Source organism: Typopeltis vanoorti, chromosome 17, assembly GCF_054136105.1.
Source record: "Typopeltis vanoorti isolate ZY-2024b chromosome 17, IOZ_Tvanoo_1.0, whole genome shotgun sequence".
Classification (NCBI taxonomy): Eukaryota; Metazoa; Arthropoda; class Arachnida; order Uropygi; family Thelyphonidae; genus Typopeltis; species Typopeltis vanoorti.
The window spans coordinates 106761842-106779559 of record NC_143565.1 but is presented as its reverse complement, the minus strand read 5'-3'; the positions used below and the strand labels follow the sequence as shown (position 1 = coordinate 106779559).

The 17718-nt window shown below is 34.7% G+C and overlaps 1 protein-coding gene across 7 annotated transcripts in view; it reads left to right on the top strand.

The window, feature by feature from the left end:
• Nucleotides 1-17718, top strand: part of LOC150097746 (MAP/microtubule affinity-regulating kinase 3-like) — a 297798-nt gene that overhangs the window by 38348 nt on the left and 241732 nt on the right. For all 7 annotated transcript variants that reach the window (XM_090407471.1, XM_090407465.1, XM_090407466.1 and 4 more), the window contains exon 3: nucleotides 3926-4072. In XM_090407471.1, the coding sequence (XP_090263597.1) occupies nucleotides 3926-4072 (147 nt within the window). The remainder of the gene's footprint in view (nucleotides 1-3925; nucleotides 4073-17718) is intronic.

Sequence of the window (17718 nt, the reverse complement as noted above, 5' to 3'; positions counted from 1 at the left end):
GAGGCTACCAAAATCATTTGCTCAACTTATGGAGACGTACTGAAGGTTAACAAATGTCAGCGATGGTTTAGGAGATTTGTAGGAAAAAATTTTGATCTCTCTGATCGTCCTCGATCTGGAAGACCTCTTACTCTAGATGACGATGCTCATAAGACTCTTGTTGAATCAGATCCAAACAAACCATACAAGAATTAGCAGAGAAACTTAATTCATCATGGTCAACTGTCCAAGAGCACTTACATAAGAGTGGCAAGGTTCTTAAACAGGGTGTATGGGTACCACATGAACTGTCAGAAAACAATAAAGCACAGAGATTGGCGATTTGCAATTCATTGTTGACCAGACAACAAAATGATCCCTTTTTGGAACGAGTCATAACTGGTGACAAAAAATGGATGCTGTATAATAAACACAAAAAACAGTGGCTTTCTCCAAATCAAACTCCAATTCCAACACCTGAAGATGGACTTCATCCACAAAAGGTTCTGTTGTGCATTTGGTGGGATATTCATGGAATTATTCATTACGAACTCATAGAACAAGGTAAGACTATCACAGCAGCCATCTTCTGTGAACAATTAGAGCGACTACATCAAGCATTGTTAATCAAACGTCCTGCACTTGTCAATCGAAAAGGGGTAATTTTGCAGCAAGATAATGCAAAACCACATTCTGCAAGAATGACTCAAGAAAAAATTAGGCAGTTAGGATGGGAACTTCTACCACATCTTCCATATTCAGCGGATATTGCCCTAGTGACTATCACTTATTCAGGTCCTTAGAACACAGCATAAGAAATAAAACCTTCCATTCGCAAGATGATGTCCAAAGGAGTTTGATGTCATTTTTTGCCTCTAAAGAAAAAAACTTTTTTTCAGAAAAGGAATTCTAAACTTAGTAGATCGTTGGAATAAGGTTATAATTAACGATGGTGATTATAGAATTGAATAATGTTAATTTGTTCTTTTAATAAAATTTATATTAAAAATGTAGTTCAAAAAATTGGTTACTTTCTGGTTCCCCTTATATTATACTAGGTATGGTCTGCTCTTGTGAAACATCTATCACACATGGAAGCTACTGGTCACCATCTATCAAGTGTTTACATACCACAAGTGTTCATTCCATTGTTGGTTTCCCTTTTTCATATTTACATTTTGATCGATAGTTTATGCTTAACTTTTTATTTTATTTACTAAAAAAAAATCAAAAAAATCAGCTAACGCCTTTTTATTCCCGTATATACGGGAGTAGGCGAGGCCATTTAGCCCTATCTAACTTTTGGAGACTGAGTGGGCAGTTCAATCTCCACTGGTACCCAATCAGAGACAGATGGCCCAAAGCTATCACTAATTAAGCGGTACGCAGTGAAGAGAGACGGCTCAAATGTGCCGCCATCTCGTGGTCTCTAACCCTAACACAATATATTTAATGTCTGAAATAATGTGGGTTCTACGGTCGATTTTCTTGAGTTTACAGGACGAAAAACCCGAGTTTCCGGGAGGAAAAACCTGCTTGCCCGTGCCAGAGATCGACTAACTCGGGAACCGGTCGAAAAAAGGCTTAGAAAAATTTCCTCTAGTCGCCGACTAGACTCGAAACCAAGACTTCCTTCGTGCGGCCTAGCGCGGTGGTGTGCAAACGCCACATCCACTGAGCTACACAGGGCTATTTACTATTTTTATTTACTATTTTTTCCCAAAGATATGAAACACGGTTATTTCATAAAACTAATTTAGTGTCTAAATAAACATTTTTGCTCTTAAGTTTTTCCTTGTTTAATACTGGCATTACAATTCCATCATGTCCTCATATCACAGAAGCCTTTGTAAAGAAATTTTTTTACAATTTTATCTTATTTAACAGTCTTTCAAAGTAATTACTCCAGACATACAGCATATTTAACTTCAGTTTTTATTTTGTCTTTATCCTTTCTGATTCCTTTTACAGTACTCTTTCTTCCTTTTCTAATCTTTTTCAATAGTCTCCAGGACATTTTGTTACCTGTGCAATTATTTTATCTTCCATAGTTTTTGGTTCGTACCAGAGTCTTCCTGTGACTTTGGTTGATCAACTTTTATGTGTAGCTTTGCTTGATTTGTACATTTGAATCTGGGAGATTATGATTACTGTGATTCTTTTTAAAACTTTCATACATTTTCTTTTCAGTATGATATACGTTTTTATCCTGCTCATTTTATTCTACTGGTCAGACCGCATTTGGACTATTGTACTTAAATTTAGTCACCACTTTTTTAGTGCGATGTGAAAATATTGGAGAAGATCCCAAGTGACTAAGACAATATCAGGACTTTGGGATGCTGACCATGGAAAGATGTTGAAGAAATGTGGATTGCAAATTTTAGTGGATAGGAGGAAAAGAGTTGATATGATAGAGACTTTTAAGTTAGAGGATTTTATCAGATGAATCCAGATGGGATTATAAAAGAGAAGGCAAGAGGGGCCAAAACAGAGGATGTCCCTGGAAGTTATGTAAGAGACTGTGAGGAGTAGATTTTTTACACGAAGAATTATCAGTGAATGGAATGCATTACTGGAACGTGTTGTTAATGCAAGGAGTGTTAAGCATTTAAAAATTTTGTATGATAAATATGTTATCAGTTGAATGAATCTGCCAACTCCATGGAGAGTGCAATAATAATAATAACAACTAAATGGTGATCACTTCCTATTTCAGGTCTCCTTTATATTCTAGGGTATGAACCAGTGTGTGTGAAAATATCTCTGTCAACAATAACACAGTCAAAAAGACTTTTCTTATTTTTTGTGTGTTCTTTCTATTTGAAATTATGTGTATCTTTGTTGGAACATTTTTATAATGATTAATCCTTGTCCTGAAGAGAAATCTGGCAAGTACGTAACATTATTCATTTTGCTCCAGATTTTCCCAAAACATTTCAATATATCTGGGATTCATTTCCTGCTCTGCTGTTTATATTTTTAACATGAACTGCCTTTTCTGATGACTTGAAAAATTCTTCTGGTTCTTCCTTGGTAATATCCTTTGTAGGGCCATTGATACAATTAAGTCTCATCACCAATTTTCTAATTTGGAATTTGTCCATAGTTACTCTGCTTGAAGTTGTTGCATAAATATTATATATAATATAATCCAAATATAATCTCAGCAATACATGTTACATATTATGCCGACATAATTGGTATTGTCGAGACAAAAGAAGTGAATCATGTCTACATGATTAACTTTTTTGATTGATACTTCTTATGTTGATTGTGCTTCAGTTTGGCTGAGGTTATTCTAATAGCTGCCTTTTAACTATTTACTCTGGTTTCCTGACAAACACAGCAGGGACTTTTTTCTTTTTTTTTTAACCAAACAACTCTTTGTGGCATGATATTTCATAATGCATTCTATTTGGTCAGGTAATTCCCAATCATCAGACCATCCACATTTGTTAAACAGTATAATAATCTTAAAAAACCTTGTAAAACAGTTTGACATACTACTGAAACAGATTTCGGCTACATTAATTCTGTGACTTCATAAGTTGCCAAATCAGGTACATGTGAACTATATATAGATTTTACAGATAAGCATCGAAAACGTACTTCATATAAAAGTGTTGCATTATCTAACCTTTAGAACACTTAAATTGTGAGCACATGTGCACACACAACTATTCATATTTTATTTACAAAAAAAAAGTGAACAATTGTTACAATTTGTTTACTACAGTTAGTAAGAGAGTACAAATGCAGGGCTAGCTCTGCCTTTGATCTTGAACTATACTTCTGTATATTTATAGCAGAACCCTCCTGATGGTAGTTTGCTTCATTCAAGTTGACCTTTCATTAGCTATTAATTAATTTGCAAAATAAATTTGATTTAGTTATTTATTGTGTGTTTTAAATTAATCCTCATTACATGATGTTTCTAACATAGGCAGATGAGCCTGTTCCTGGTACTCGTACTACACGTAGTCGAACATCAGAAGAACCTCATATTGGTCGCTATAGACTTTTGAAGACAATAGGTAAAGGGAACTTTGCCAAAGTTAAGCTAGCAAAACATCTTCCTACAGGAAAAGAGGTAAATACTATATAGTGTAAAAATTAATATAATTATTACTTAGGATCTATTTGAAATGCACTGCAATAGCTATCTGGTATAAGCTTTTTTTTTTTTTTTTTTTTTCCCCAGCTTATATAAATAAATCAAGAAAATACAGTATGTTCCTCTTATAGATTTTTTTTTTTTTTTAAATTAACAAATATAACAATAGAATTTCATAAACGAGAAAGGTAGAAATTACTCAGAGCAACAAGTAGTCAACATTCAATAAAACAAACTACTAAAAGATCTTTACTAAGGTCCCTTTCATCCAACTGCTCTGAAGAAAATTCATTATAGTTTTACTATAGTGAATCAGCTATATGTAAAGTAAGAGAAGTATGTTCAATCAAATCATGAGCCTGGAAGAAACATACTCCATATATATATATATATATATATATATCATTAATTAATTAATGATATTGCTTAACACAGTATTTGAAATGTATCCTTATGTTCAACAATAAGTCACATGTATAAGGGAAAAATTGCATCTCCCTATTTGTGCAAATTTAGACTCTAAATATGTCTGTGCTTGCAGAATTTAGCAGGCAATAAAAGCATAGTGACTCGTTCTTCAAATAATGATAAAAAATGGGCATGTAACTGAAGTTCTTTAAATGTTAAAAGCAACTTATAGAGAGTGTTATAAAAAAACTTTCAAGTGTAGACTTTCATTTTTGTATGTGTTCATTTCAGAAAGAATGAACTTTAAAGATAACATATTCCAGATACCCTTCACAAACAAAATTATGTCATCTATTTGAAAGTGGATTTGAAGCTGTCAGCCATTAATGATTTAAAATATTGCAGTGAAATGTTCATTATTATTATATATCAGCTTGGGATTGAGACATCAGTTCATGGGTAAGAATGTAATGTTTGAGGATTTTTCAATGGAGGGAAGGAGAAGCAGAAGAAATTCAGTCATAAAGCAAGCTTCTTGACTTCTTTCATGCTGGTGTTGTCCTGTGGTATTCTAAGTGTCATTCTCTAGTTTCATGAAAAAGTTCAACTGCATCGTGAATGGAGAACCTATATACCAAGTGAAACATTTCGGCTACTTAGGCACGATTTTTAGTGATGATGGTAAATTAAATATAGAAATAGGCAAAAAAAAATCAACAAAGCTGGTATGGTAGGAAGTCAACTGAATAAATTTATATGGAATAAGAGAGAAATTAGTCAAAACACTAAATTAAAAGACCCAGATGAAGACCAAGATATAGGTGGATTGTTATAGTAAAAAAGTGCCTTAGAAGACAGAAATATAAAATCTGATAATGTTCAAGTCTTGACAGATAACAGATTGATTTGGATTTTTAAATAAGGAAGAAGACATTTTTTTTTACTTATGGATAGGGAATGGCTTTCCAGGGAGAGGGGAAGACTTATTTTAGTGCTGCTTTTTCTTGGAGAAAAAGAAATTATATTTAACATAATGTTAAAGGATAATATGTAAAGGTGTTTAGAATGTTTTAGAAAGGTGATGTGCATGAATTCAGAAGAAAAATTAAATTATCTAATTAGATACGAACGGCCCCACTGTTGGGAGAGGAAGAAACAATTATATTATTACTCAAAAGTTATAATGTAAATAAGGAAATGAAATCAAAATTAATTTTGTGAGGTGTAGATTTGTGTTTGATGTTGTGGAGTTTATGGCTTTATTTAATTGTGAAAAAATATCAATATTTTTATGTAAAGCTTGATTTTAGTGCATAATTTGTGGGTCCTTTAGATAGTTTTGCATACGACTTAATTGCACATAGTACTTGCAAGATACATGAATTATTTTATGTTACATTCTTTTGCATATCACATTCACACTAATGAATATTCTGCAAATAAATATTAGTTTGAATTTGTCTTATCTCCCACTCATATCTCTTGATATTTATCCTTTTAGTAAAATTTTATTAATCAGTACTATAATAGCAAATACCCTGAATAAAAACATGTTTTCTATTATTGTTACACAGGTATTTCTGTAGAATCTAAAAAAACAAAAACTAATCATTATTAAGAAAACGAATATCATATCATATCTCTCGTTGAAGTTCTCACTGGCAGAGCACTCACAGCTACTTCTGGCAACCCCTTCCACTCATTTCCCACTCTATCCAAAAATCTACTTCTTGCCCACTTGTTAACCATATTATTACAACTTCCAGGAGTGATCCCTTGCTCTCTCTCTCCATCTGCTCGTGCATTGAAAAATTTCTTTAGCATATACTCCATGAAACCTCTTAGTAACATATTATATCGTATCCCCTTTTTTTTTCTTCCTATTAGTTAAACTTTATGTAATTCCCCAAAATCTTTAATCTATCCTCACAGAGAGCATTCCACGAAGAAATTGCCATTGATCACTCATCCCTGAATCCTCTCCACTACTTCCACATCCCCAGGAAACCCAGGTGATCAGAACTGTGCATAATCTAGATATGATGGTTATATCAAAGTCTCATAAAGAGGAATAATAAATTCCTTATCTCAGCTTATCAGTGTTTCTAACATTCAAGTGAGCCTTTAAGATTTTTGCCCAATTACCTTTAAAATATTATAGCCATTTCTTGCACTGCAGAAATGACTAGGTATATATGCAGTAAATACCCTGTAGTTTATTTCATCCTGTGGTGCATAACTTTACACATAGACATTGAATTATCAGTCATTATTGTTTGCCCTAGCTACTAGTCTATTTAGATCATCCTGCAGGATCTCTACATCATCTTTATTAACTATTTCCCTCTCCAGTTTACCATCATGATCAAATAGCTGATTCCTCCCTTCCAATTTCATTGATATACAAACTGAACAGCAGCAGTCTCAGTATCAAAGTTCTGTAGCACATCATTGGTCATCTGCCTTTTCTCTGATTCATTCCTGCCATATATAAGCATACCCTAGTCATATGACATGTTATAGGTCCCAGGCCACTGTCATATAGCAAATAATTGCTTCCTCTCCACGTGTAGACAATGGTTTAATTATGTTCTTAAGTACTCATAGCGAGCCTTTGAGATATTTTACGCACTTTCACCATTACTTTAAATACATAGTAATTTCTTGCACTGCAGTTCATATATGTGTGTGTGTGTGTGTGTGTGTGTACAGGGGTGGCTCGTCTATAGGGGCATTGTACTACCTTACTGGGGTAAGGTAGTACAACGGTGTTGTACTACTTTACCCCAGTCCTGAAGATATTTTCAGACGTAAACTTTGTTTGCTCACACTTGGATAAAGAATTAAACTAAATTCATTATAGTCTAACCAAGTGAAAAATAAACTTTCAACACCAGTGCATTGGGACCTATAAACATGTCATATCACCAGGGTATGCCTGTGTATGTCGGGGATGAATCACAGAAAAAAGCAGATGACCAGTGGTGTTCCACAGAGCTCTGTACAGGGACTGCTTTATAAGTTGGTATATCAATGTTATTGGGATTAATTTGGAAGGGAGAAATCAGTTGTTTGATGATGGCAAACTGAAGAAGAAACTAATAGTTAATAAAGATAATGTAGAGATTCTGCAGGATAAGCTATATAAACTACTAGCTACAGCAGAGGATAATGGTTGATAATTCAGTAACTCAAAGTGTAAAACTATTATTTATATGGGTGCTCCAAGGAGCCAAAAGACTCATTGCAGAAGACCCACTCTATCCATTAACACAATACCTATCATACATCTCCTTAAACCTATTCACTGTTGGGGGGCCCACCTCTGGCACATTCCACTCATTTACCACTCTCCAAGTAAAGAACCTATTCTGCACATCGTAACTAACCACACTCTTAGACAACATTCAAGTAACCCCTTGTTTTCCCCCCTACTCCCCATGTAATGAAAAACTTTATCTCTGTCAATCTTATAAAATCCCTTTAGTAACTTAGAAGTTTCTATCATATTCTCTTTTCTCCACTGTCAGCAAAACTGTGCAACCCTCACATCCTCAATCTTTCCTCATAAGGAACATTCCACAGATCCACCAGCTTGGTCACTAGGCTCTGAATCCTCTCCACCAACTCCTGATCTCCCAAGAAACAGGCTACCAAATCTGTGCATAATAGTGAACATGTGGCCGAATCATAGCCTTATAAAGAGGGATAATAACTTCTCTATCTTTACATGTCAGTGTGTTCTTCAGCATCCAAGTAATCCTTTGAGCTATTTTGCCAACTCTTCAATATGTCCTCTGTAATGAAAAACTTTATCTCTGTCAATCTTATAAAATCCCTTTAGTAACTTAGAAGTTTCTATCATATTCTCTTTTCTCCACTGTCAGCAAAACTGTGCAACCCTCACATCCTCAATCTTTCCTCATAAGGAACATTCCACAGATCCACCAGCTTGGTCACTAGGCTCTGAATCCTCTCCACCAACTCCTGATCTCCCAAGAAACAGGCTACCAAATCTGTGCATAATAGTGAACATGTGGCCGAATCATAGCCTTATAAAGAGGGATAATAACTTCTCTATCTTTACATGTCAGTGTGTTCTTCAGCATCCAAGTAATCCTTTGAGCTATTTTGCCAACTCTTCAATATGTCCTCTGAATTTCGAATCTCTATCCACCATATCCCTAGCCTCAATTTCTTGTAAAACAACTGAATCATTCCTCTTAGATCATTCCCAATATCATTAATGTACAAATTAAATAGTAGTGACCCAAGAACAGATTCCTGCAGCATGCCACCAGTCATAGGCATTCTACTGGACTCTACTGCTGAATAAACTCTATCAGCCACCATCTTATCCACTTCACAAACTTTATATCCATCCTTACATGCTGCAATTTATTGATTAGAATTCCATACGGTATCTTATCAAAAGTCTTTACATCTAGCAGTATCACTGTAAATCCATTACCTTTATTCAGCTCATCTGTCACTGTATTATAAAAGGTGAGCAAATTACTGAGGCATTATCTGCCCTTCACAAAACCATGTTGCTTCCCATATAGTATCCTTTTCCTGTCTACCTATTCCTGTATTTTGCTCTTAACCAACTTTTCCAGTACCTTGACCATGACTCTTGAGATGCCAATCGGTCAGTAATGTTACCTTAGTCTTGGAACCTCATTTATGCAATGGAACCACCTTAGTCTTGGAACCTCATTTATGCAATGGAACCATTCCCCCCCCCCCTTTCCATTGAGACCAACTCAGTACTGATACTAAAATTAAACAATATGGTCAACACACTGCAAATTCCCTAGTACCTTGTAAAACCGGAACTAGTGTACCATCTAATCCATTAACTGTATTCACATCAAGGTTCTTTAATATCCTATGCACCTTTAGGTCATTCTTGTTACATCCATATCTCCACCTGGATGATGGTGAACCCATCATCCAGGAGGAGATATGGATGATGTACTCTTGCAAAGAGTATATCATCCAAAGAATATTATCATAGGAGGAAGGAAATGGAATTTCCTTCTCTGGACTTCTCTGTGTCCACTTAATGCTTCTTTTTATTAAAAATGAATATATAATAGTCTGTTCTCTTCAGTAAATTCCAGTAGTCTTTCTCTTCTTTCACCTCTTCGTTATCCAAACTTTCCCATTGAATTTAGGTTATTGTTTTCACATTTTTGCATTTGTTTTTTACATTTAAGATACTTATATAAAATTCCTCTACTGTAATTTAAAATTTCTTCTAGTTTAGCATAAAATATAATCTTTGTAACTCTTCTTTGCACCTTTCCACAGCTTCTTTATCCCCTTGGAACCAGGGAGGCCAAATCTGTGCACAGTAATTCAGGTGTGGTCTTATCAAAGCCTTATAAAGAGGCAAAATTACTTCCTTATCCTTACATGTCAAGGCTCGCTTCAGCAGAGCAATTATCCTCTGAGTTTTATTTATAACTTTTGCTATGTGACCTTTTGAATTTTAAATTCTTATTTACCAATACACCAAGATCCCTTGCCTCTTCAGTTTCTTGTAGCATAACCCCGCTAATATAATATGCCTCTGGAACTCTAATCATGCCAAAGTGCATAACTTTGCACTCTAACATTAAAATGATAGCCACTTTCGTTTGCCCAGATTTCCAGTCTGAATAGAATCATTTTGTAATTGCTGAATATCAGTAGCATCCCTGATTGCTCTGCCTATCTCAGCAAACAATTGCAAATCTGATGATAGACCCTGCTTGATGTCATTAATGTATAGATTGAACAATAATGGCCTAAGGGCTGAACCCTGAGGTATACCACTGGTTACCTTAAATCTGGTAGATTCACACCCTCTGTATACCACTTTTTGATATCTGTCTGTCAACCATCCCCTGATCCAAGTCAATAGATTATATTCCAATCCCATATTCTCCAGTTTACGCAACAGCCTGTCGTGTGGTATCCTATCATTTGCCTTAGAAAAATCCAACATTATCATAGGGTATCCATTCCCTTTATCCAACTCGGCCGTAACGTTGTTATAAAATATGAGCAAATTGCTAAAACATGACCTTCCTTTAGTAGACCCATGCTGTTCCCTGCAGAGTATAGAATGCTTGTCTACCCATTTCTGTATGCGAGTTCTTACCAACTTCTCTAAAATCTTCACTACCACACCAGAGATACTAATAGGTCGATAGTTAGACACCAGTTTTTGCACCACCCTTGTGCAAAAACTGGTGGAACTATCATACATTCCTTCCATTCCTGTGGTATCATTCCTGAGCTGAAGAGGAAGACATATTAAAACTACTCAAAGTTCTTTCAATGTGAATGTGCACAAATTCTTTTTCATGCCAAGCCTCCTCGTCCTAATCTTTCTTACTCTGAGTTTAAAGCATTGAAATCACTGAAGAATAATTTAGTTATTCTTCAGTGATACAATAATTTAATAATTACGAAAGCTGATAAGGGGAAGGCTATAGTGATTCAAGATAGGAAGGAATATGAGAGAAAAATGTCTCTTTTACTTCGCGACTATTCAACTTATAGGCCTCTTACATCGGATCCTACCCGGAGTCAATTGAAGAGACTTAATTCTCTTATAGATAATGTATCTACATGGAATGAAGATCAAAAGAAAAAACTTAAAACCTTCTTCGGTCGTCCACCTAGATTGTACGGTCTTCCGAAAGTTCATAAACCAGGCATTCCGTTGAGACCAGTCGTAGATTGTATAGGGTGCCCCACTTACAAAATCTCAAAATTTTTATCTAATTTACTCTCCTCTTCAACTAGAAGAACTGATACTTATATAAAAAATACTTTGGATTTCAAAAATAAAATTTCAGATCTTCATTTAGACGTTTCTGATATCATGATCAGTTTAGATGTTTCTTTATTTACAAATGTGCCTCTTTCGGAAAGTATTGAATTACTACAACAGGAATTTCCTTCGGACATTGTAAACGTATTTGATTTTGTAATAAATTCTCTGGTTATTTTTCCTTTAAAAATAAGTTGTATCAACAAATTGAAGGAACAGCAATGGGTAATCCTCTTTCTCCTGCTATCTCCAATTTCTTTATGGAACATTTTGAACAACGTATCTTTGACAATATTTCTCCCAGACCTACGCATTGGTTCAGATATGTCGATGACATTTTTGCTGTATGGAATGGCTCTTCTGATGAATTTCAACAATTTCTCACTAAGTTAAATGCATTTCATCCTAGGATCAAGTTTACCCTAGAAATAGAATCAAATAAGCAGTTAGCCTTTTTAGATCTTCTAATTCTTCGCCAACCAGATGGTAACCTACATTTCTCAGTTTATAGAAAGAAGACTCATACAGGCCATTATATCCATGCGGAATCTCATCACCATCCCGGTCAAAAGGCAGGAACTATTAAAACACTGGTTCATCGGGCCCACTCCTTTTGTTCTATAGACGATCTTTTACAGAAAGAACTACAATACATAACTTCTTCCTTTCTATCTAATGGTTATAAGAATTGCTTCATTGAAAGAACTTTTAAGTAGTTTTAATATGTCTTCCTCTTCAAACACAGAGGAAATAACACGCATTACTATCCCTTATGTACAAGGCATCAGTGAATGTGTAGCAAAAGTTTTAAAACCACTGAATATTTTTGTTGCCTTTCGACCGTTTAGAAAAATCTCCACCTTTCTCACTTCTCCTAAGGACAAGCTTCCACATCTTAATCATCCAGGTGTCTACCAGATTCTGTGCTCTTGTGGATTATCTTATTTCGGACAAGCGGGAAGATCTGCCTCTATTCGGCTAGAAGAACACCAATCTTATATTGAATACTTTAAACCTGAAAAGTCTGGACTTTCTGAACATGCCATCTTCACTAGACACAGAGTTCATTGGAGAAAGACAAGAGTTCTTCACAAAAGTCAGTTTCTCATGGAACACCTTTATAAAGAAACATGTGAAACTCTACTTCATTCTCCTAACTTAAACAGATCTGATGGCTTACGTCTGTCCCCTTTATGGGAGATAGTACTTTACAAATCAGCTAATCTTTCCTAACTTTTTATTATATTAATTTTTTTTTTTTTTTTTTTTTTTTTTTTTTTTTTTTTTTTTTTTTTTAAGGAAAGTTATTGACCTTTTTAGTTATCTTACACCAGCTACTTAGGTGGCGCTTTTTGGAATTGTCAGTTAGTGTTTAATTTTGAGCTTAATGTACTGAGGATGCCTGTGACACACAGGCGAAAATTATACTAATAAATAATCTTTCTACATGAGTTTTTTCCGTTATTTATTGTGTACCGATTCCTGAGCTGAGGCTCAAGTTATACAAATGTATGAGAAGCCTAGCCAATTCATCTGAACATTCCTTTAGCAGATTGGCTGATATTCCATCTGTCCCTATTGACAAATTCTTATCCAGGTCATGCAAGAGCTCTTCAACCTCATTTTTATGAACCTCTAACTCTTTATCCAACGTAGAAGTAGCACTGTTCCCCATGCTATATACACCTGGTTGATATATCTTAGCAAAGTGAGCACTCATTAACTGAACAATCTCCTTAGCTTCCGACACTCGTGTACCATCTACATTCAATAGTTATTCTTCCACATTCATTCTTTCTTTTGCTTGCGGCATAACAATAAAATTCTTTTGGATTGCCTTTAGCTTGCATTGCCAATTTCTTTTCATATTCCATTTTAACTTTTCTCGCAATACTCATTACTTTTCTGGTCTGAGCTTTTTATATTTCATAACTCTTTTCACTCTTATTCTCATGATATTCTTTCTGCATCGTCTTTTTCTTGTCGATCTCTTGCTTAATAAGGCTGCACATCCATTTAACTCCCAACCTATTTATTCTTCGAACACTAGGGATACATTGAGATACCTCTTCATTCAAGCACTTTTTCAAAGATTCCCATTCATTGGTGACATTTTTTCCATTCAGTAACTGATACCATGGACCAAAGATAGTATTTTTCTAAGTTGATCATAATTTCCAGTTTTGTAGTTCAGCATGTAGCCTGTTTTAATCGGAGCTTCAATACAAGTAGATACTTCCCAAGAAAGTCACCAATTGTGGTAAAATAGCCATATTCTTGACAGAGATCCCTTCTGAAGCTATGAGCAAATCCAACACTCTTTGACCTTGAGTTCCTTCTTTCACATGCTGCTTGAGAAAGTTGTCTCGCAACAATTCAATAAATTCCTGTTTTTTCTTATCATGAGATTTCTCTTCTACCCAATCAATGTTTGGAAAATTACAGTCACCCATAATGATCATTCACTTGGTAACCATAAGGCTAAATTGGCAATGCATTTCTTTGTCCCCTACAACTGAGCCACCAGGTCTGTAGCAACACCCACCATATATTTCATTCTGTTAACCTCCACTTCACACCAGATAGACTCAAATAGACTCAAACTCATCACTACATGGGACATTGTTACCATCATTGTTTTCTTATATTTCTACCCTAACTGTACTTAAGTCATCTGATATCATTAGTAGCACTCCTCTCCTATCTCTTCTGCCATTCCTAAAAATAGTATATCCCACTTACCATATCTGATTCTGATAACCAGGTTTCACTAATGCCAACAATCTTAGGCCACATCATATTCAATAAAGCAACAAACTCAACCCATTTGTTTCTGATGCTCCTGGCATTTGTGTATAGACATAATGAATTACGACCTAGCCTATTCTTATAGTTAGATATGCAATCTATTTGGTCTTGTTCTAGAATTTTCTCTTTTCCCTCCCCAGACATACTTAAAAGGTCTGAACCCAAAGCATATTTTTCCACTCCTTCGCCACATACATGACCATGTTCAAAGGCATTAATATCTTTATCACGTTTGTATACCATAGCTGAACTTTCACATGCATTTTTTCCATTCCTCCCTTGATGATCTAGTTTCTCTGATGCTCTGCATTGGGTCTCATACCAAGAAGTAATTTCTCCAGGTTTCTGATGCCAAATTAATTGAAGTGCAGGCCATCATTCTTATAAAATCTTTTCTGCCATCAAACACATTCCACACATCTAAAAACTCACATCTATATCTTCTGCATAGCCTGCATATGAAATCATTTGCTATCATCACCCTCCTTAACTCAGTACTATCATATCTAGGTAGTAATCCTACAATTTTTACTCTTTCACATTTCTTTCTTGCTTTTTCCAACAGACCTTTCATATCTTCTCTCATACTATGTTTGTCACCACTTAAATTATTAGTACCTACTAGCACTACCATTTCTTTTTTGGTTTTCAATTATGTTTGTCATATTTTTAATTTTTGCTCCTGGGAAACTAGAAGTGGTGATTCCCTCGGCAAGCACAAATTTTAAAATTGAGTTACCATACCATATTACCTCTTTTTTCTTAGATATTAACTGACTTACCTTGATATTAATATTTTGATTTCCATGTTCAGTAATTTCCTGCCTTATTTCTTGTTCTTATCCTGTTGAAGTTTAGACAAACGTTTTTCCACCTTTTCTGATTCTCCCTGGTCGATTTCTTAATAATTTCTTTTAGCCGAGCTATTTCTAATGTCAACGTATCCTTAGATAAATTATCATCATCATTGCGGCAGTGTTTTTGTTCAGGACAAATGCTCTCCTTAGTAGCAACAACTTTAGCTTTAGTCACTGCCTTGTTACGACGAGTTTTTCTGAAATTTCTGAAATTATGTTATAAAATGCTTTAGAGTAATAACTGCACTAAAAAACTACAATAATATATTAAAAATACACAATTAAATCTAAGAAAACACTTAATAAATCAACAAAAATCGCAAATCTTTCAGTAGTTCTCTGACAGTACGTCTTTTCACCTGCTAGCCTCAACACCAGCAATGGCTTCTAGGAGACTAAACACCCACCTTACAGCCTTGATCTAGTACTCAGTGACTACTACCTCTTCTTGGAACTGAAGATGGACCTTGGAGGAAGAAAATTTGCAGATGACAGTGAGTGGAAAGATGCCGTTTTAGGCCATTTTGCAGACAAAAGTGCAGACAATTTTTTAAAGGGCATAGAAATGTTAATTCAAAGATGTGAAAAATGAGATTATGTTCAAAAGTTTTCTTTCTGTCACCTCTAAAAAAGTTTGGAAGTGACAGAAGACAGAACTTCTGAAAAAGTTTAGTCAGACAAATTTATGGAACCACCCTCATACATCTGGTTCCACCAGTACAGCAACTCAGGACTTGCTGACCATGAACTGGACACCCATCATAGGATATGCTGGAAGAAACACTTTCTTAGCCACTGGCTACAACCCTCAAAATATTAAAGCCCTGTAACCACAATCCCCCTCCTCTCACCTCCCCCTTTAAAGCAGAGATTACTCAAGATCTATCACCATTCTGGGGCACATCCGAAAAATTGGCAAAAATACTAAGGAATTACAACCTTACAACCACTTACAGACCACATAAAAAAATTAGCATCTATCTGCAAACTATGAATAGGTACAAATAGCCACATGGAATCCAAGTATATTATATAAAACTGGAAAATTTGATGGAAGAGATATTAAATATGAATATAGATATAACAGGTATCAATGAGATAAGATGAACAGGAAATGAAAAAATTGAAAGTAATTATCTATTCAGAGGATGAAAGGCGCAAGTATTTACAAAAGTATTCTTGGATATTGCCTGGTTCATGCTAATCAAAACCTCCAAGAAAACCTTCTGACAATGGTTTCCTCTGGGGTATATGCTCCTTTTGATATTTTAAAGGTTGAAGCATTGAGTATTATTTTATCTTAGTTTTAAGAAAAGTAATTGCTCTGTCAATTTCTACACATCGAATGTTTGCCACTGTCTAACCATGAAAGAAAAAAAATTTTATCTTCAGTTTGTTTTGTGTTTATATTTCATGTTCTAATTGAAACTTTCTAATATGTTTGAAAACAACTTTTAATTTTTGTTGCATACTTATTTTTAATTGAGTTATTCTTTAGGTAATTGGAATCTGGATGCTGTTCTTTATTTTTACTGTGCTTTTTTTCAGTCTTAATTTTGGAACTATTGGAATGTTATCTGAATCTGATTCTACATCTTCTCCTTGGTGTTTTTTTGCACAGCACCTTGAATAATTTGTAATTAATATAATCAATCTGATTTCTGATTTAACCATATAAGCGTTCCCAGGTATGTAGTCATCTTTTAAGGTTGTTGAAAGAAGGTATTTGTTATTATGAGATCATTTTGTTCACAAAAGAAAATTAGCCTTATACCTCTGTCATTCATGTTACCAAGTCCAAAGTTAACAATTATGGGGGATACTCCTCTTCCTGTGGATTCAACTTCTCAATTTAAGTCCCTCATAATGATCAGAATATCATCTTTATTTGTTTTATAACATTTTGTACCATCTCATAGAAATCTTCCACCTCTTCATCATAATGGTTGTCAACAGGAGCATATACCCCAGAGGAAACCATTGTCAGAAGGTTTTCTTGGAGGTTTTGATTAGCATGATTGTAACTTACAGGCAATATCCAAGAATACTTTTGTAAATACTTGCGCCTTTCATCCTCTGAATAGATAATTACTTTCAATTTTTTCATTTCCTGTTCATCTTATCTCATTGATACCTGTTATATCTATATTCATATTTAATATCTCTTCCATCAAATTTTCCAGTTTTATATAATATACTTGGATTCCATGTGGCTATTTGTACCTATTCATAGTTTGCAGATAGACTTGATAAACAATAACCTTCCTGATGTCTTTGAGTCATAAATCACGTTATTGGAGGTAATTTTACATTTTCCATTTTCAGGCTCTTCTTTCAGTTATATACAACAGCTATGTTGCAGGGGGTCCAATTTTTGTCAGCATGACTATAGCTCTTTAACCTGTGATCCATAATATGCAATATTATGGATCACAGGTTATGGATTTAATTATTATATATATAATATAATAACAATATTATGGATTTAATATAAAATATTAAAATGATGCTGTAATCTTTCATCCGGCTATATTAGTTGTTACAGTCATTTTGATCATTCCTGTAAGTTTCTGGAATTTAGCTTTTTCTAAGTCATATTTCCTTAAGCTTTAAGCCAGCACTGATAAAAGCTGCTTACTTGAATCAGAACTTCACCACTGTCCTGATTTGCCAGATTTTTAGGTTCCTACAAGGCCTTCATGGCTACCATGGTGGCTCGG